Source organism: Delphinapterus leucas, chromosome 19, assembly GCF_059928025.1.
Source record: "Delphinapterus leucas isolate spDelLeu-1000000601 "Yukka" chromosome 19, BTC_Dleu_Yukka2, whole genome shotgun sequence".
NCBI lineage: Eukaryota > Metazoa > Chordata > Mammalia > Artiodactyla > Monodontidae > Delphinapterus > Delphinapterus leucas.
This window is the reverse complement of record NC_143147.1, coordinates 20,430,493-20,452,218: the sequence shown is the minus strand read 5'-3', so window position 1 is coordinate 20,452,218 and position 21,726 is coordinate 20,430,493. Positions and strand designations below refer to the sequence as shown.

The 21,726-nt window shown below is 41.6% G+C and overlaps 1 protein-coding gene across 3 annotated transcripts in view; it reads right to left on the bottom strand.

The window, feature by feature from the left end:
• Nucleotides 1-3,667: 3,667 nt before the first annotated feature.
• Nucleotides 3,668-21,726, bottom strand: part of CRK (CRK proto-oncogene, adaptor protein) — a 32,747-nt gene continuing 14,688 nt past the window's right edge. For 2 of the 3 annotated variants that reach the window (XM_022595461.3, XM_022595463.3), the window contains exon 3: nt 3,668-12,982. In XM_022595461.3, coding sequence (XP_022451169.1) covers nt 12,845-12,982 — 138 coding nt within the window. In that variant the 3' untranslated portion in view covers nt 3,668-12,844. The remainder of the gene's footprint in view (nt 12,983-21,726) is intronic. The other variant, XR_016388893.1, reaches the window with a different exon arrangement.

Here is a 21,726-nt window from a genome sequence, read left to right as displayed (position 1 = left end):
AAAGAACCTGATACTCAATGAACGTTAGCTATGTTTATTAATGTTTGTATGGTTCACGCTTGAGCAAGAACCAGGAGAAGTTAGTGTCAAAATACAAGTGAGAAGCATTCAAAAATAAGGGGATGGTCGAATTAAATTCTCCAGAGACATCAAGATTAGCACTGAGGAAAAGCCACTGGTTATAGCAATTAGGTCATTAGTGACCTTCATTCAAGATCAATTTCAAAAGGGTGTCGGAAGCCAGACTGCATTTGGTTGACGCACAAAGAAGGCGAGAACGTGGAATTGGTTACGTGTAGGGTTCTCTTGAGAAGAGTAGCAGTGAAAAGGTAGAAGGTGATCATTTAATAGGGGTGATCCCCCAATAGGGGTAGCCAAATCATAGAGTTGGTCCACATGTTCGCAAAACCCACCCCACCTTACAAAGCTGGCCCTGCTGCCATATTGACCACGGGATATGCAGAGATTAGGAGTAACATCTTTTTAACCACTGGGTCTTCTCTCCTGAATAGTCTCCCAAGACTGGCTAAAGTCTATCTGAAGGTGCCTTTTCAGAAACTGCTGAAAAGGCAGAAATCTGAAAACCTTAGATTGATCCTCTGACTGTACTGCCTGTTCTCTCAACCAACAGAACTAAAAGGGACAGAAATTGTGGACAGGGCAACAAAAATATAAAGAGAAATATTTATGATATAGCATCTGGGATTATAAACTGATAAAAAAAAAAAATCATGGTGCTGAACTGAGGGGTGGCTCCCGCAGTATGGTACTGCACTTTTCATGCTGCTGGGTGGATATGTCACCAACATCACCAGGTCAATAGATCACACCCCTAAATAGGAGTCTTCCAACTTTATTGAAGAATCTCCTTTAATAGAAATAACTCATTTGACCTGTCTTGAGGAAATAGTCGCCGACACATGGCAGTGTACTAACCGCTGCAAGAAGGAAATAAGATGTTAAAAAATATGATTACTCATTGCCTACAGGATCCTGCAGTTTAGGGCTTACTTTTTTTAAAAGGTTATTGTGTCTTTGGACTTCTCTGTTGCCGCAGTGGTTAAGAATCCTCCTGCCAATGCAGGGGACATGGTTTTGAGCCCTGCTCCAGGAAAATGCCACATGTCACAGAGCAACTAAACCTGTGCGCCACAACTACTAAGCCTGTGCTCTAGAGCCTGCGAGCCACAAGTACTGAAGCACGTGAGCTCTAGGGCCCGCATGCTGCAAGTACTGAGCCTGCGTGCTGCAACTGCTGAAGCCCACGTGCCTAGAGCCTGTGCTCCGCAACAAGAGAAGCCACCACGATGAGAAGCCCGCGCACCACAACGAAAAGAGTAGCCCCGGCTCACCGCAACTAGAGAAAAAGCCCGCGCCCAGCAATGAAGACCCAACGCAGCCTAAACTAAATAAATAAATAAATAATAAATTTATTTTTAAAAAAGTAACAATCGACTACTTGAATAAACAGTAAGTCCAATAAATAACATATGCATAGGATATAACCTGGTAATTCATATATGAGGAAGTTCAAGGAGTAAACAAATGGAAATAGATTCATTTTCACTGGTAATAAAAATATACAAAAAAAGTGGCTGAGATATACTTTTTTAAATTTTTAGGGACTTCGCTGGTGGCGTAGTGGATGGAACTCCACGCTCCCAAAGCAGGGGGCCTGGGTTCAATCCCTGGTTGGGGAACTAGATTCCACATGCATGCCGCAACTAAGAGTTCACGTGCCACAACAAAGGAGCCCACGAGCCGCAATGAAGACCTGGCGCAACCAACTAAATATTTTTTTTAATGTTTTAATTCTTTTTAAAAATTAAAATAAAAAATTTAATTGTGGTAAAATACACATAACAGTTATCTTAACCAATTCTAAGTATAGAGTTCAGTAGTGTTAAGTACGTTCACATTGCTATAGGAGGCATACTTATAAGCATACTAAATTATCTTTTATTTTTTTATTTTTGGCTGCATTGGGTCTTCGTTGCTGCATGCGGGCTTTCTCTAGTTGCGTCAAGTTGGGGGCGGCTACTCTTCGTTGCAGTGCGCAGGCTTCTCATTGCAGTGGCTTCTCTTGTTGCAGAGCACGGGCTCTAGGCACATGGGCTTCAGTAGTTGTGGCACGCAGGCCCAGCAGTTGTGGCTCTCGGTCTCTTGAGTGCAGGCTCAGTAGTTGTGGTGCACGGGCTTAGTTGCTCCGTGGCATGTGTGATCTTCCCGGACCGGAGATCGAACCCGTGACCGCTGCCTTGGCAGGCGGATTCTTAACCACTGCACCACCAGGGAAGTCCACTAACTTATCTTTTAAAAGTTTAATGGTGGGGCTTCCCTGGTGGCGCAGTGGTTCAAAGTCCGCCTGCCGATGTAGGGGACACGGGTTCGTGCCCCGGTCCGGGAAGATCCCACATGCCGCAGAGCGGCTGGGCCCAGTGAGCCATGGCCGCTGAGCCTGCGCGTCCGGAGCCTGTGCTGCGCAACGGGAGAGGCCACAACAGTGAGAAGCCCGCGTACCGCAAAAAAAAAAAAAAAAAAAGTTTAATGGTGGTCCACACTTTCTAGGTTATTCTGTTATCAGTGTTGACAATTGGTAAACGTCCTTTGGAGAGCAATATAATCATGGTGGTAACAGCCACGACCCAGTAGTCCTACTCCTGGGAATTTGTGCTAAAAATAATTCAGTTGAACCAAAAGGCTATATTCATAAAGATATTTGTAATACTTTCCTATAACTACTACAGCAAATTACAAGTTTTGTGGTTTACACACAAATATTTTATGTTTCTGGTGGATAAGAAAATCAAGGTGTCAGCAGGACTGTGTTCTTTCTGGAGGCTCTATAAGGGTTTCCATTTCCTTGCCATTTCCAACTTAGTCTGCCTGTGTTCCATGACTGACTGCCCCTTCCTCCATCTTCAATGTGCCTCATTGCAACCTCTGGTTCCACTGTCACATCTTCTTTTTCTCACGGACTCCTCTTGTATCCCTCTTATAAAGCCACTTGTGATTACATTGGGCCCACCAAGATAATCCAGGGTAATTTCCCCAGGTCAAGATCTTCAACTTAATCACAACTGCAAAACCCTCTTTGTCATGTAAGGTAACAAGTTCCAGGAATCAGGATGTAGACCTCTTTGGGGGACTATTATTTTGTCTCCCACAGTATCACTAACAGATTTTGTCAGTATAATCACAATAACATTATTATACCCCAGAAGATTCACATTTCTTAACATCATCTAATATCCAACCTGTGTTCACTTTCCCATGTTTGTCTGGTGTTTTTTTCCAGTTGGTTTACCTGAGTCAGGATACAAACTAAATTCACAGAGAGCGTCAGTTGATAGGTCTGTGAAGTCTCTTTATCCATAACAGATATCCCTTCCTGTCCTTTTTCATGTCACTGATTTCAGAAGAAACTGGGCCATTTGTTTTATAGAATATCTCCCATCCTGGATTTGTTTCTTCAGCTTCTTATGGTGTTATTTAACTTGTTCCCCTATTCCTCACATTTCCTGTAAACTAATAGCTGGATTAGAGTCAGGGTCAATTTTGGGGGGTTTGAATGCCTCAGAGGTGATGCTTGCTGTGAGCTTCCTGTTGTATCACAACAGAGACAATGTCTTGTTCGCTTTTAGTGACGTTAACACTGAAGAGACAATGTTTTTAAAATGGTTTTATTGAGATATAATTTACATACCATACAATCCACCCATTTTAAGCATACCATTCAATATACCATTAGTACATTTACAGAACTGTACAACTATGGCCACAATCTAATTTTAGAACACTTCCATCACCTTAAAATGAAACTGTGAGCACATTTACAGTCAATCCCCATTCCTACTCTCAGCCCCAGGCAACCATTAATCTATTTTCTCTATATATAGATTTGCCTTTTGTAGAAACAAATCACATTTGGGGTGCTTCAATGTTCTGATCTGTTAACTTTCAGTTGGATTCTGAATTCGATTCAGACATATTAACCTAAGTCTTTCTTTTTTTCTTGCTCCTGGTTCTCTCAATCCCTCGTTCATTTATCTTGATCCACTTATAAGAACAGTGTTTTGTGCTTACTTTTCTTGCTTTGTGCATTTTGTGCCATCTCATGTTCCTCAGAAACCGTTTCCCTGCTACCTGAGGTTGAGTATCGGGGCCCTGCTAGCCCACAGGGCACTTCTGAGACATAAAATAGGTGCCCTTTCCACATATATGCAGCCCTAGGGGCTCAATGCTTAGCAAGCAAAATGTGCTTTTGAATTTAAAATGATGCCTCCTGGGCTTCCCTGAGCGTCTGCCTGCAGATGCAGGGGACACGGGTTCGTGACCCAGTCCGGGAAGATCCCACATGCCGCGGAGCGGCTGGGCCCGTGAGCCATGGCCGCTGAGCCTGCACGTCCGGAGCCTGTGCTCCGCAACGGGAGAGGCCACAGCAGTGAGAGGCCCGCGTACCGCAAAAAAAAAAAAAAAAAAAATGATGCCTCCTGCAGGTTGATGAAGCCAGGGACCAGGCCTGCTTCTTGGCTAGCCCAGTGCAGGCTGGATTTCGGCTCCACTCCTCCTTGCTCGGCATGTCCTTGGAAAGGGCATCACCTGCACGTCCACACGCAGCCATACTGCTAGTTAAGACTAGACATTCAGCTCTCCTTTACAACAGTAAATAGACGTTTACTATTAATGGTTCAACAAATATTTGCTGAGTGCTTTCCATGTGCTAATCATGTGAGATGCTACAGATAAAAGTTAATAAAGTGGACACAGCCCCTTCCCTTATGAAGCTTCCTGTCAGAGTCTTCATTCTCAGTGACATTTTTGCAAGTGCCTTTCTTCTCAAACAGTCCCCATGGTCCAGTTCCAAACACCTATTTTAGCAGGTACTGAAAATCATGATTACACATGCAAAATGTTCAAGTTACAAAATAAAATGAAGAAAAACTATGAACATTTGGGTATTGACTCACCCAGTGATGATGCTTCCTAGGAATCTGTGCTTCTTCACACATTTTAGTCAAATAGTTTCTTTGGGGTAGCTGTGTAGCTTCCAAAGTAGCCACAATCCTTCACTCTTCCTATATCCACACCCCTTTGCAGTATGACTATATAGCTTCTCCCATCAAGAGGTGAAATCTATTTTTTCACTCCTTGAATTTGAGCTGGCCTTATGACTTGCTTTAAGCAATAGAATGCAGTGGAATTGACACTGTGTCAGTTCTAAGGCTAGGCCTTATGAAGCCTTGTGTGATTCCATCTGTTCTCTTGGAACCCTGTCAATAGCCATGAGAACCAGTGTGGGCTGCTCTGTTGGAGGATGGAAGATCACAGGAAGCAGAGACTAAACTCGGTCAGCTAAGGGCCATCCAAGACCAGCCAGCCCCCAGCCAACCAGAAGCTGACCTCAGATACATCAGTGAGACTAGACCAGACCAGAAGAACTGTCCAGCAGAACCCAACCCAACCCAAACTGCTAAGCTGTAGAATTGTTAAGATAAATGATGGTTGTTTTAAGCCATTAAGTATTGATGTGGTTTATTTTGCAGCAAAAGCTAACTGACACTAACTTTAAGTCCCTAGGAGTAATACTACCCACTGCTCCCACTTGGCTTTTGATGACCTCTAGCCCACCTATCCTGTTTTTCATTCTTTTGTTCAAAATACATACCCTGGGTATCTGCTGTGTGTCAAGCAGAGCTGGGTGTTGGAAATACAATGAGAAGTCTTGGTCTTGTGACAGACACGCGCACAGGCAATTTCAGTTCAGTGTGACAACTGTAAGCACATATTGCCAAGAGAGGACATGGAACAGATACATAACCCAAATCAGCGTGTCTGGTAAGACTAGTAATCGAAGGTGAGCCAGACAGAGGTACAGACTGTACGAAAGCCTGGAGGGGTGAGCAGGTGGGTCAGGTAAAATAGTATACAAACTCAGTATGGCTAGAGCCCAGAGTACAGCAGAGAAAGTGACGAGAGGGGAGGCTGGAGAGAGGAGCAGGAACTAGAACATAAAGAGCTCTGTATCCCTTTGCAGGGAGTCTAGATATCTGCTGAAGGAGAATATAATCTAATCTAATATAAATTATAGAAAGCTCACTAAGGCTGCAGTATAACAAAGGGATTGGAGGGACCAAAACTAAAGGCACCCAGGTGGCTTTTGAGCTGATCCAGATGAGAAACATTGGCAGTTTGAACTAAGGTAGCAGCAGTGGGGATGGAGGTAAGTAAACTGATTTTAGATGCTCAGGAGTTAGGACTTGGTAAATGACTAGAAATGGGGTGATGAACTCTCGAGAGGAAGGAATAACAGATGGTCCCCAGGTTTTTGGCTTAGCCAATTGGTGATAGACACCGAGATAGGGAATGTGTATGAGGGGCAGATAAGGGAAGGGATGATGAATCCAGTTTGGAATATACTGAGTTTGAGGTGCCTTCAAGATATCCAAAAGGTGTCCAGTGGGCAGTTGGATATATCTGAGACCTGACAATATTTTATGTATTTCTTCATTATCTAACTAGAAAAAAAAAGGATAGTAGATGGCTGAGAGCTGAAGAGTTTAGGAACTAGAAGGTGCCTTGAAATGGAAGAGCAAAGGCTTTGGGAAGACAGTGAGAGAACTGGAAGGCTAGAAAGTAGTGGTCAGGGAGTAAGATGTTTTAAGATTCCGGGGATATAACAGTACAAGATAATGGATTTGAGGTGGTCAATAAAGTGAAAAGCTAGGTGATGGATGGGTAACCCCAGAAGACAGCAGACCTTGGCAAAAAGAAACACTGTGAGCCAGACGTCAAAAATCTTTAATAAATGAGGAGAAATTTGATTGGCAACAGTAAAGTGGCAGGGAGCCTAACAGGTTGGCAAAAGCTTCAAAGATGGAGTAACGTACAAAAATGGGGGACAGAAGAGAAGACCCAGTACAGCTTGAGGATGCCAGTGACAAAATGAGAGGTGACTAGGGGGATTTACACTTGGGGCAATTAGCAAAGATGACAAGAATGTGAGCTACGGAGTGAGCTGGTTGGCCCTAGGTGTCCTAGTTTGGATTGTTTTTCCTTCAGAAGAATTCAGTTCCCGTGGAGGAAAGAGCAGCAGCCCTGCAGCAGTATTTCTCTAAAGGGGAGACCAGGGATAGAACTGCCAGATTTAGCAAATAAAAATACAGGATGCCCAGTTAAATTTCAATTTCAGGTATTACATAGGACATACACTAAAAAGTTATTTATCTGAGGTGCCTGAAGCATCTTATTGATTTCAACAAAGCTTTGGCATCATGTGGTCCTAACAACCTGCCAGTTGGTCAACCTCTCATCTATCCAATTCAACTCCCTTGTATTAGTCGGAGCAGGCTAACTAATGTAACTATTTGACCTTAAAACATATGGTTGAACAAAAGTTTATTTCTTGCTAATTGAGCCAGTCACCAAGCCAAAGAGGCCCTTCTCTGTGGATGAAGGATTTGCCCTGGGTGTCATCTCCATTCCCACCTGATGGAAAGGAAGAGCATGGAGGAACACCTGTTTCTATAGGTTTCTATAGGCCAGGCCTGAAAGTGGTACAGGCACTTGTGTACACAGTCCATTGGCTGAACTCAATCACATGGTCATATGTAATACAAGGAAGCCTGGAAAATGTACGATGCACAGGAAGAAAAGAACATGGCTTTGAGTGAGCTATCTCTGCCACACCCTTTATGAGTCTATCTGTGGATTCCCCAGGGATCAAGATTCTGGATCAATAACCTCTGCTTTAGAAGAACAGGCACCCACACATACACCATATCCTAATTGCTATTGAAAATGTGATCAAGGACAGAACTAAAGATTACATGTATTCCTTTTTTCCTAGACATCAGAGTTTTTTTGATAGCCAAAAGTGATACCTATCAAATAGATCTCACTAAAAAGAACCGGAAAAGTTCATCCTGTTGTTCCCAATTCTAGCTGCTAGCCCACCAAGTTGGTGTTTTATCTTTCCACTGCAATGAAATTTACCACAAATCATTCCAAACAAATGTTTTCCCCTAGTTCTTGCTTATGTAAATGGTGGTTGCCATGACAACAAAAAAGACTGCCCTTGATCAAATGGCAGAGCTTGCTAAGGAACAAGAAACAACTGGCTGGTTCAGCCATAAACCTAACCCCTCAGGGAAATAATAAGAAACTGGGGCAATTTCTTATTCAAAAGAAAAAGTGAAAGTAGAGGAAGAACTTGATTCTAGTGGGAGAAAAGATGTGGCCAAAGAATTTACATAAACCACTTCCTCTTGTTACCTTCTTTTTTGGGGATGGGATGGGATCTGGCTTTCTCCTTTTCTCTTGTTATTTCACAAGGCTCATAAAAGGACTTGGGCCTCAGACTCAGGCCAATTTTGTCTTTACTTCCTACCTACTTTCACATTAGAATGGGTTCATGCCCTTTACCATAATGCACAGAGAGAATTTACCTGCCCCTCTTAGATGCTTTCTTGAGTTGCTGCATCTGAGGTCTGTTATTGAAAGACCTAAATGACAACAGGATAAGGAATAACTACTTTGAATATTGTTTAGGCTATATTAAGCTACTTCCATTACAACTGGTATTTTAGAACAAGATAATTTAGACATAATCTTGACACTTCTGTTAATGAAATTCAGCCTTTTGAAAATATTGTCAAAACTAGAAATTAAAATACCACCCAGTGAATAATCTTCATTGTATGAATATAGCTCCCCTCTAAATAATCCAGTCACCTCCTTTTCTATGGAAAAAGAAAGAACAGGAAAGCACGAGAACTTGAGACTAGGCTTTGTCAAGCATTTCATGTTTCTACAACAGAAAGACCTTCGGAAATGGGTGTTATTCTGACCAATATTAAAACGAACCTACAGCCTTCGAGCATACATAAGACCAGGGATACTGGGGACAGCAGCTGAGAGGTAACAGGTCGGGTCCCTATTCCCCAGACTCAAACCCTGCTAAGGAAAACGTTATTTGATCAACAAATATGTATTGCCGACTGTGAGCCAAGCTCTGTGCTGGGCTCTGGCGATAGAATAATGAACAAATTAGATGTGGCTCCTGCCCTGATGGAACTGACTGACAGTCTAACAGAGGAGGTGGAATGAGATCACAGAAATAATTACAATCTGAGAGGAGCTCTGTGAAGGTGAATGATGTGATGATTATAAACGGGATTTAGGGGTTCAGGGAAGACATCTCTGAGAAAGCGACATTTAAGCCAGAGGGGGAGGCAAGTTAAGCTCGCTTCAACCTGTATCCCTAGAGGATCCTTAAGCCCTGTTCTTTTTGAACGTCACTTCTTAACAGCTAGCTCTTCTTGGTCCCCTACCTTACCTCCCCATTTCTTTTTCTTCATGATATGTGTGGCAGCAGAGTTCCAAATTCTTAGCTTCCTCCTGCCAAACTCTGGAAGACCATTTTCATATTCTCATCTGTGGACAGGGCCACTTCTCTCTCCACATCTGTAAGAGGAATAGACTTTAATCTGAAGATAAAGGTCACAAAATTTAACAGCTGTTATGAGCACTCCAGGCTATATAAAGGAACCCAACACTCAACCTATCACAAGATTTGGCAGCTTCTTATTGATAAAAAGTGGAAACATACTTAAATCACCTTGCTGTTAAGTGTGTGTACAGCAAAGATGGCCCCCTTGCAAGAGTTTCCTTTAACTCTGGGTTGATACTCTGCTATGTATACAGCAGTAACTAGATGTTTGTTTTGGGTCCAAGGCAGAATACTCTATAAATGACTGGCAAAGCTTGTCCATTTCATTTTAAAACTTCACTACCCACAGGACATAAGACTATGGAGTATAAAATCAACCTTTTAGGTATATATATTCACACACTGTGTGTATGCATCTAAATATACATGTGCTTTGAGAAAGGATGGGAAGAACATAATGTTTAACTCTTTCAAATTTCCTAAATTATCTACCCTGAAAAAAGTGCTACTTACATAAAAAAGAAGGAATTACACTGAATATCTACCCTAACGTTGTAAAAACCTATTGTATAACATCCACACTTCTCATCTGCTTTACAAAGCCCCTACCACATCCATATTTTCTTTATAACCACATATAACCATTTCTGGACAAGTTTGATGTTATCTGTCCACATCATTCCAGCTTTCCAATCATTACATAATCATTCTTCTTATATTCCCCTCAAATCATTATTTCATGACTTCTGGAGACTCTTCAGAGTAACACCAATGACTGATCCCATCTTTTATGAGTACCCACAGAGTGTGTATAATTGTTTCTTTATCTCTTATTCCCTAAGCATAAAAGATTTAGCTCTTTTGTGAAAAATATTCAAAGATTACTTTCTTCAAAAGATCACCAAGCCAAACATTTGGCCATATTTTTATTTACTACATATACTATAAACATATACAATACATGCTACAAAAAAAACATTTTTTTAAAAATTTAACTGTCAAGAAAGTGTATAGTGTTATAATACAATGGCACATGTTCATATTTTATTTCAAATTGGTTTGCTTATCATCCATTTCAAACCATTAACAGTGAAATGTTACTTAAGGATAATTAAAAATTATCTATTTGCATTATTAACAATAAACAATTCCAACAAATTAATAAGAATTAATCATGTCAAATATTAGTATCCAAAAAACGGGCTTTTGCAGAAATTATTATATAAAATATAGCAGCCAATTTCAGTTTACTTTGCTCTATGATAATGTACATATGCACTTAAATAGGATTCTAGCATTTACTTTTGGAAGATACTTTTAACAAGTCCTTTGATTTCTTAAGGTCCAACAACTGCCACACCCAGCCAAATCTAATCCAACAGTTCATGTAATGGCTTTGGACAACCGATCATTGAGAAATTCTTACGATTTGGGTAGAGTTGCATGTTCCACCAATATTACATATGATGAAAAGAGACATTACAAGCCAATATCAAAATTGAAGCAAAAGAAAATACAAACATTCAAATCAGTTGTGACAAAGCTTTTCTACAAATATTTTAAATGTCATTTTAGGAAACCAAGATTTAATGTGTATTTGGATTTTACAGTGTCTATGCTCTAACTGAAAATTTAACAGAGTAGTCAGATGGAAGTCTAGTATTGCAAATCTGTCCATTCAACATTATTGAGCACCCACTATGTGCATAGCACTGTGCTAACATTTTAAAAGTCGAGTATTAAGGTCCTTATCAAGCATTACCTTAGTGTGAGGTAAAAATATATTAAATTAGCGTCAACTCATTAGTTTGCTTGTGGTAATGTATGTAATCCTGTGCCAGCTGGCTTCCCTGTGCCATATAATGAGCTTCTGCACAACCCTCATTCACTCACACAAGTATCTATACACCAACTGTGCCAGGCATTGTGCTAGTCACTGGGATACCATGATTTGGCATATGTTCAATGAACGCAAATTAATCTTAACCTATGCAAAACAACTGGAAAGCTACATTACTTTTCTAAAATGAGGCCCAAAGCAAAAAACAAGGTGTTTCTATTGGTCATATCACACCACAGACCAGTAAGTGCCTCTAGACTGTGAACTAACTTTGAAAGTTTCATACTGTAGTCTAAATAGCCTAGATCATTTCTGGTCTTAAAAGTCAATTCTTTGGAGCACCTGACCCTATATAAACCACTCCATACTTAAAAGGGTTTGTAAACTAAACTTGAACACAAAGAAAAAGAGCCCCAAATGAAGGCAGTTTATAACGTAATGTACTTCAAGCACTATTCTGGCCATATGAAATTAATAATACATAAGTAATTCATGATTGGTTCAAACATTTCTCAAACCACTAACCCTATCCCCAAACTCATGTAATTTTAACTTGACTTTTATACAAGTTGTACATAAAGCAAAGGGCAGAATTTGGCCCCCCAACCGTCTATGGAATATTCTAAGTGATTGGTCCTTCCACTCTACACACAAGTGACGAATTCCAGAGTCCCCTGATAGTATACTGGCACTCAGGAGAATGGCCCTGATGGATCCCATTAGCCAGGAGTCTATTTAGCTGTGGTAGCAATGTGAACCTACTATGACCCCTTGAGGGATGGCAGAGAGCTGGGAGTTTGGCTGTCCATGCAGTGAATCCAATACTGGCTTAAAGCTATGCACTGAATAAAGTGCTCTGCACACTCTGCTTATCATCTGGAATGAAAATAACACTTATCTTGAGAATCAACCTATTTGTAGGTTTGGGGAAAAAGAATTACAAGGCTTGAAAGAATCCCAAGAAAAAGTATGAAGCACTGACTGGGAAGGAAGACAAATGCCTCTTGTAGTGTCCTCAGAATTCTCAGGATTTGAACTGTCAGAATGAGTCATACATGGTCATGTTGTATAAATGAAAACACAATCCCACTGGGTACTATCACACGGTGCATGATTACTTCATGGGGGTGGAAGGGAACAGTCTATTGTCATTTGATAGCATGATTTCAGAATGAAAATAAAACCATTGAATAAATCAGGGTAAGCAGTGTGCAACACCTCTCTCCTGTCCATCAGTTTTCCACAGGTTGATTTGTATTGCCTGAGAGAAAGAAGGCAAGATACCTATCCCTTCAGATACACTCAGGCAACGTTGCTACCATCTAAAATTGCCAATTCAAAAGTTAACACACTAGCCCTCCAGTTTCGTACCCTGAATATGGTAAATAAGACTAGGGATGGAGTAGTTCAGTCTAAAAGAGATCACAGGTAACAGAACGCTTATATAAACTAGACTGCTTTGACATCTGTAAGAAAATTGTATAGATGGCAATTGGAAAAAAAAAAAAAAAGATTGTTCCCATCTGTGAGCAAAACTGTTTGTTGAGCTATACTCAGCTGAAGTCCTCATCGGGATTCTGTTGATCCAGCAGACGGACATGTGTGAATGGGAAGTGACCTCGTTTGCCATTACACTCCCCTTCCCACTGACCACTCACATTAATCTTCGTAACCTTTACCAGCTCACCGACCTGCAGGAGGAGAATAAGGACAACACTTTATTTCCAGTTACGAATGCAAGCTGAAAAACTCCATTCCTGGTTAGCCATACCCTGCCCACGTGATTGCTCTAGGGCTGATATCACAGAAATGGCTATTCGCTGCCTCCCAAGCCCCAGCCACCAGACCGATTACTTGTGGTTAATGCAGGCAGGAGGAAGAAGTGATTTTAGCAGTGCAGAAAAACACAGAGTACAGAAGATAGAAGGGATCCTAAAACATGATTAGAAATCTCAACTGTCTCTGGAGGAGCAACCCTACCTAGAATGATCTAGTATTTCTTATCTTTGTACCCACGACTCTTAGCTTCCTGCCTGACCCATACTGGCCCTCCTATCCCTGGCATATAGCAGCACAAACCCCCAGCCCACTCTCGTACACATATCCTGGCCTGCTGCTGCTTGTAGAGCAGAAGGCAATCATGGGAAGCATACTTCGTTTGGTCCCAGAAAATGAAGTGTTCTCATCACCTTCCTGCCAAGGCAAGGCTTTTCCCACTTGAGCAGGTACAGGCCAAGACTCCGAATTCCATCAGCTCCCTGAAAGACCCCACCTTCTTCAGCAAGTTTTACTTGGCAGGCCACTGCCTGCCAGTCCCCCCACTCCCACCCCACCATGTACTGACAGACCTTGTTGCTCCCTCAATGCCACTTGGTACTTGTCCATTAACAATAAGGGGACATCACGTTTTTGCTGTTACAAAAAGCTTCCTGTTGCAACATCAGATATTTTTGACAATCTAGGATATACCTCTATCTTATTATGAATCTTAAGACAAGGTCAGTCTGATGAATGGATTCATCCTGTAGCAAAGTATTTAACAATGGTGAGGTAAGTCCCCAAATGTCACTGGACTAAAGAACTTTATGACCATCCTTTAATTATGAATATCTGAGTTTTGAGCAGGCAAGTTGTTTCTAAACATTACTGTTCATTTGGTTTTATTAAATTAATACTACTACATATTTAACTTTCATAAAGTACTATAGAGAGCATTTTATATAAATTATTTTCTAATAATCATTATACCCCTATAAGACAGGAATTGTTTTCCTTTTACGTATGAGAAACTGAGGTTCAGAGCAATTACATATTATACCTGAGGTCACAAAGCCAATGACAGGGCTGAGATTTGAGGCCAGAAATACCTGGCTCCCAAGCCCATTTATCTTCTTTCTGCTATACCAAGAACGTTCAAATTATGCTCCCACAGCCCTGGGGGTTCCTTCCCTAAGAATGCAGGCCAACTACTGGCCAAAGCCAACCCAAGTCTAGGCCGGGGCCTTCTCTAAAACCAGCTTGATCTCACTCACAGAGGAAACAGGTTGCCTACTGGCCAGTCTACAATCTCCTAAAGAATTATCTGAAAACCGCAGAGGCCTAAAGTGGTTGTGGGGGTCATAGGATGCTGAGAAAAGGAAGACAGAAACCATCGGATATTAGAGAGACAAGGGATAAGACACAAGTGTGAGAAAAAGCAGCTTGATCTGTTGATAGTGAAGGCTAATGGTGTCATGGGAGGAGAGGGAAAAATGATATTGCATGTACATCTTTCCAAACAGATCCAGTTCCCATAGGCTGCTAGCACCAGGGTTCTGTTTATTCCCAGCAATCTTCCAATTCAGTTCCTGACATCTAAGCAGGCCAACTATGACAAGCAAAAATTTTCAAACAGTCTTTGAAGAGAGGAAGCCCGGAACATCAAGTGAAAATTTCCTTGGTAGTAAACACAATCTAAAAGATTTCTTCCTATATCCCCAATTCTAGTTCTCAGACTATCTCACTTGTTCTCTTCTTTTTAAAATCCTTGGGACTTCCCTGGTGGTCCGGTGGTTAAGAATCCGCCTTCAGCGCAAGGGATGCGGGTTCGATCGCTGATTGGGGAACTAAGATCCCATATGCCGCAGGGCAACTAGGCCCGCGCGCCACAACTACTGAGCCCGCAGGCCACAACTAGAGAGAAGCCCCCACGCCGCAATTAAGACCCCACGTGCCGCAACGAAAGAGCCCGAGTGCTGCAACTGAGACCCAATGCAGCCAAATATTTTTTTTTTAAAAAGTGCGAGGGAAAGAATATGAAAAATAATAATAATAAAATAAAATTCTTGCAGTGTTGCAAGAAGTTAGCCTCTACATAAGCTCCATAATGTGACTATTCCTTAGTGAATTTTCCTTGTTTCTGAACTGTCAACTACCTTTGACTCCCCACTCTTCACACACACACACAACATGTTACTGGAATAATTGCCCGTGTGCTGCTAGCCCCTTGCTATGATACAGTAAATTATATCAAGTGCAGCACTCCCACTGCCGTTTTTGTTATTTATTTGTACTATCTGTTAAAACACTCATGTCATACTAAAGTGCTATTCAGGTAGCTGGACCCAGAATAATAACAAGTCCCTGACCTTAAGAAAGAAGAAAACATTTGCGGGGATGTGTTTGCTCATGTCAAAAATCTAAATTGCCACTTATGTTAGATTCTCCTCCAGATGGGGATGAAGGGGCCAGTTTCTTTCAAGAAGCTGGTTTAATGACATCCCAGCTGTCATATCTGAATCCATCATTTTACTGATATTAAAAACACACCCAAGGGACATGAGGGAACATTCTGGAGTGCTGAAAATGTTCTATACTTTCATCTGGGTGGTTGTCACATAGGTATATATACATGTAAACTCACTGAGCTATATACTTAGGATTGGTACGTTCTACCAAATGATTTCATATCTAAATTAAAAAGTGAAAAGAAAAGAATGTTTGTTATGTTTTATCCAGCTTTTCTAGGTGTTTTGTAAAAGATGGTTCTTCAGGATACATCCTTAAGCCCACCATTCTACTTGATACCGAAATCTAGGTTTAAACACCTCTCTTTTACTATAAGATTGCCATTATTCTTAAGCATTCAAAGTGTTGTCTCAAATCACATCCCAAAGAGCCCTCAGTGACGGGCAGGTAGAAGTGTGGACCACCCACCGCCTTGCTGTTAATCAGCGACACAAAACCACACTAGCTTCTCCACAAACAGGGCAAAACCTGCTGACCTGCCCTCAGGCCTTTCTTCCTTCAGAGTTCGAAAGGAGAAATGAGTTGGGGCTCCCATACGGCAAGATGTTACTGGGGGGACGAATGAAGTGCAAATTAGTCCTTTGGACAACATCAGAGTCTGACATCACACAACATCTCTGATGTATACACTCTCTTGGTTCTACCCTACAGAGAAGGGCTCAGGAAAAGCACACCATCTTCCAGAATCCAAAATCCTTTTTTACAGTTGCTTAGGTTCTTGGCAGAGAAGTCCAAACACCACAGGGTGGGAAAAAAAAAGCTGTGTTATGACTCTGAAACGATTCTGATTTTTAAATGGATAAAAGAAGAAAGTTGTAAGTGGTTAATAGGCTAATTAACCTGCACAAAGCTGCCTTGAAGTACAAATACTTTGAGGAAGACCTTATTAAAATTAAATACCCTATGTATAATACCCTATGGGTTCTTTCTTCCAAAATATTCAAAGCACATGGGGACTCTTGGGGGTCAAGAACAGACAAGTCCCAAAGGCAACATGACTATCCTTTAGGACACATGAGGCCCTCGAGCTCCAACAGGGTGGAAGAAAGGGTAGCTGTCGAGCCTGGGGCTGAGTGCAGGAGGGGATGGGGCAGTCTAGGAACATGGTGCTCCATTAAGTCCAGTTCTTTCTCCAAGTCAGACATAACACCATTATTTGTGCTCCTCTTCCTGTTAAGCAACAACACTCTGAAGGAGAACTCCCCAAGGCCAGACCAGGGGATGCATATAGGTTTGAAGCTTGGTGTACTACTTCAAAGACAAAGAAAGCAAAACTGAATGCTTGCCCCAGAAATGTTACAATTTTAAGACACAAAGGAATGTACTAATCAGTGAGTGCAGTAATAACTTAGTCCTAACACTACTGATTTCAAAATTCAAGTTACAGATGGAAAAAAAATCCTCATCTGCATACTAATGAAAAAGAAAGAACTTACAAAGGGCCTAAAGCGCTATGAAGCACTTAACCCTTCCCTTCATGAGGCAGACCTCACTAACACCTTGTAAAGGAGAGAGAGTGATGATTCTTTCACCAAGGTACTATTTTAGAGCCCAGTCAGTTCCTAGCCTCTCAACCATATACCACATCCTCAGGAGCAAGTGCACAAGTAAATTATGGCACCATCTGTAAAGAGGACTGAATGTGGTTACTTCAGTTTCTTCACTCCCAGGGAACTTGAGGAACACACTGGTTTGTTCCCTAGCTCTGTGTAGTTCCCAAGGTCAATCATGATCTTGGTACAGATTAGTCAAACCTAGAATTGATCTACAAGCCAAAAAAAAAAAAGAATTGGAGCAAAAGATTACCCAGTTCACCTTCACCAGTGAGTTCCAGTGATAATGAGAAAGAAATTGGAGCCCAAATGGCATTAAACAGGAGACATCAGGGAGCTGTGTGATCTAGTCAGCTGCTGTAACCCCAGGTGACTGCTTTTCTAGTTTGCCTTCTAACATGAAAGGCATCAACAGTTGCCAACGTTCCTCTGATCCAGATTTGCTGCACAATTCCAGTGAGCTCAGGGCAGGAAACACACATAACTTCATATAAATAAAACCAGGGAAACCAAGTACTGAGATGGAGTACAGGGACCTTGTGTTCAAATATTTTCAAACACACCAAGAACACATTTAGTAAATATTTCAAGATTTGACTGAAGGAGGAAAAAAAGGTAAGAAAGCTACAGCAATCTAAGACAGGGGTCAGCAAACTATGGCCCATAAGCCACAACCAGCTTGCTGCCCCCTCTGTAAATAGCTTTACTGGAACACAGCAAGCTCATTTGTTGTTTTCTACGACTGCTTTCTAGCTACAATGGCAAAGTGACAGAGGCCAGATGGCCTAAAAGTCCTTTACAGAAAGAAAAAGTCTGCAGACCCCTGACCTAAGGAATAGGTGATATTTAGGGTCCATCTAAAATCTTTCAAATAAGTGAAGACAAAGTGACGACAATTCAGCCTTAATGATTCACTTGCCTCAGAGATGGACTGAAATGGGCATGGCTCATATTGGTGGAAAGTTGCAGGTCTTTGAGATTTAACTGGTAGGTAGGCTTCCTGGTGTAGAGCAAAAGCACCTCACTGAAGATAGGTCTTACCCTGATTCTAGTCCAAGTCAGAAAAGATTTTCTATAGACCAACAACTAATAATGACTGCAACTAAGTTCCTCATCCCCTTGGTGAGAGGTGGAGAGATGACCACATAGAGCAGGTACATTTTAGCTCAACATAAAGAATTTTCTAAGAACTAGTCCAGCGAACTAGACCTGAGGTTCCCAAACTGTACAGTGTCAGAGGCACTGCAGCAAATTCAGAGGGGTGCCACCAAGTATTTTAAATTTTTGAGGGAAACACAGCAATACTTGACATCTCTTATGCCACGTGAACTACCAGCTAGAGGCAGTTAAAAATTTTGACATCAGATTATACTACATCCCTTTCAAAGATGTCATATCTTTGTAAAGCTGGGTTTTGGCAGTTGCTATGATAAAAATCAAGTACCTCATGAAAATAAGTGTAGAACCGGAAATGAAGGTGGCAATGTTCCACATGATCCCAAGGTTTGAGAAAATGAGGTGTACACATCTCATTAGTTAAATAACTGAAGTTATTTTATTAAAACAAAAATATTATTTTCTTCCAATTATTTTTATTATTTTTTCAAGTGGGTACTAAGTTATTAAGATATAAATATTTAAGCTGTTTGAACCTACTGACTTAATAAATGGAACTGTTAAGTATTTCATTTGGCCTGGAACATTGTAAAATATTACTGAAACACTATGGGTTCTATGATCCAAGAAAGTTTGGAACCTCTAGACTACACTGTTGTGGATGATAGAGAGCTCCCCAAAAGTAGAGATAATTCAAATACATGTTTAAAAATCATTTGGGGGGGCTTCCCTGGTGGCGCAGTGGTTGGGAGTCCGCCTGCCGATGCAGGGGACACGGGTTCACGCCCCGGTCCGGGAAGATCCCACATGCTGCGGAGCGGCTGGGCCCGTGAGCCATGGTCGCTGAGCCTGCACGTCCGGAGCCTGTGCTTCACAACGGGAGAGGCCACAACGGTAAGAGGCCCACGTAACACAAAAAAAAAAAAAAAAAAAAAAAAAATCATCTGGGGGTGGAGGGGCAGAGAGACAGGGATACAGGATTAAGAAGGTACAAACTATTATGTACAAAACAAGCTACAAGGGGGACTTCCCTGGCAGCCCAGTGGTTGGTACTCTGCGTTTCCACCGCAGTGGGTACGAGTTCAATCCCTGGTCGGGGAGCTAAGATCTCACATGCCGTGCGGCGTGGCCAAAAAAAAACAACAAACAAACAAAAAACAAAAATAAACTATCAAAAAATAAAATAAAATAAGCTACAAGGATATATTTACAACACAGGGAACATAGCCAATATTTTCTAATAACTATAAATGGAGTATAACCTTTAAAAATTGTGAATCACTATGTTGTACACCTGTAACTTACATGATATGGTACATCAACTATACTTTAATTTAAAAAATTATTTTAATTTATCTCTAAGGATACCAGAGGGCCTGCCTTCAATGTCCAAGAAGCTGGATTAGTTACTTCCAAACTCTCTTCCCATTGAGATACTGTAATCTGAAATGAAGAAGTCCAAAAAGGATGGAAGGAGACGGAAAGTAGACACCTGTCTCAATGAACAATACAGAAATCTACAGCTACAATTCCAGAAAAAGACAAACTGAACACAGCCAAGACTTGTCACTCAGGTTCTTATACTTTCTAATCTCATTTTTTCTCTCTGGATCACAGGGAAAATTAAGGTCTTCACTCCGCTTTTCCATACATAGGTCAAAAGGCCTAAATAACTTAAGTTTCACAGAGTTCCACATGGGGAGATGTAGAGTTGATGTAGTCACTGCTGCATATAATCAGGGACCCAAAACACTTTACACCGTCCCTTATCTGTGCTCTGCAGGACAGGTCCATGCCTAAGTCCACCTGAGAAGCTCCCTGGTTACTCAGAAGTCTTATCTACCAAAGGCAAGATGCCAGAAAATGGAAGTTACATGATTAGTACATTTAAAGATAATGGGGGGGGGCTTCCCTCGAGGCGCAGTGGTTAAGGATCCACCTGCCAATGCAAGGGACAGGGTTCGATCCCTGGTCCGGGAAGATCCCACATGCCGCGGAGCAACTAAGCACGTGTGCCACAACTACTGAGCCTGTGCTCTAGAGCCCGTGAGCCACAACTACTGAGCCCGTGTCCCAGAAGCCACCACAAGGAGAAGCCTGCACACCACAATGAAGAGTAGCCCCCGCTCACTGCAACCAGAGAAAGCCCACGTGCAGCAAGGAAGACCCAATGCAGCCAAAAATAAATAAATTTATTAAAAAAGATAATGTGAAGGACTTCCTTGTTGGTCCAGTGTTAAGAATCCGTCTTGCAATGCAGGAGACGCCAGTTAGATCCCTGGTCAGGGAACTAAGATCCCACATGCCACAGGGCAATTAAGCCCAAGCGCCACAACTAGAGAGCCTAAGTGCCGCAACTACAGAGCCCACGCGCTCTGGAGCCCACATGCCACAACTAGAGAAAAGCCCGCACGCCTCAATGAAGATCTCGCGTGCCACAACTAAGACCCAATGCAGCCAAAAAATAAATAAATATTTAAAAAAAGAAAAAATATATAATGTGATTATTCTGGACAGTCTACAGAGGCATAAAATAAACTTTAACACCTGCAATTTACAAGATAAATTCACTATTCAAGTTCTCATGGAGTCATAAGCATGAAACAAAAACCAATCAAATCAAAATCTTAGATCAGCAGCAGAGCAACTAAGCCCGTGCGCCACAACTACTGAGCCTGTGCTCTAGAGCCCGTGTGCTGCAACTACTGAAGCCCATGCACCTGGAGCCCTGGCTCTGCAACAAGAGAAGCCACCGCAATGAGAAGCCCGTGCACCATAACAAAGAGTAGCCCCTGCTCGCCACAACTAGAGAAAGCCTGTAAGCAGCAACGAAGACCCAACGTAGCCAGAAAAAAATAAAAATAAACTTCCATTTCTTTAAAAAAAAAAAACCAAAAAACTTAGATCAAATCTAAGATCAAAAAGATAAAAGGTGCCTCTGCACTGTTCTAGTGTTAATTCCAGTGTTTCTCCTTCAAAACAGCATATCTACATTTGTTTAAAATCCGTCTTCATTAGAAGCTCCGGATGGAACAGATGGTGTCTTCCTGGTTCAGTTATATTCCCCCAGAATTACAGTGGGCAGAGGAATACCCCTACTTTGGTTGTTAGCTAGAATTAATCCCTTCTTTCCAACAGGCTTCATTCCTACTAGAGAAATCTGATGGGCAGGAAAAGAGAAAATAGGCATTAACTTATATTCTACTGGAGAACTCTGTTCACAGCAAATATACCATGCAGGAAACAGCCATCTGTAAGATGAGGACAGGTGGATCTTGAACAATTTTTTAAATTTATTTTTTAAAGTACAGAAACCCTCTGTACTTAAAAAATCTTAGAGAGACCCTGATATATAACACAGTGAAAAACAGAGTTGCTTTGATTAAAAGCAAGAGAGGGAACCCAGAATCTTGCATCCTCAGCTACCTCCTGGGAAATGTTAGGGCACTGTAGAGCAGTCTGAACCCTATTATGTCTAG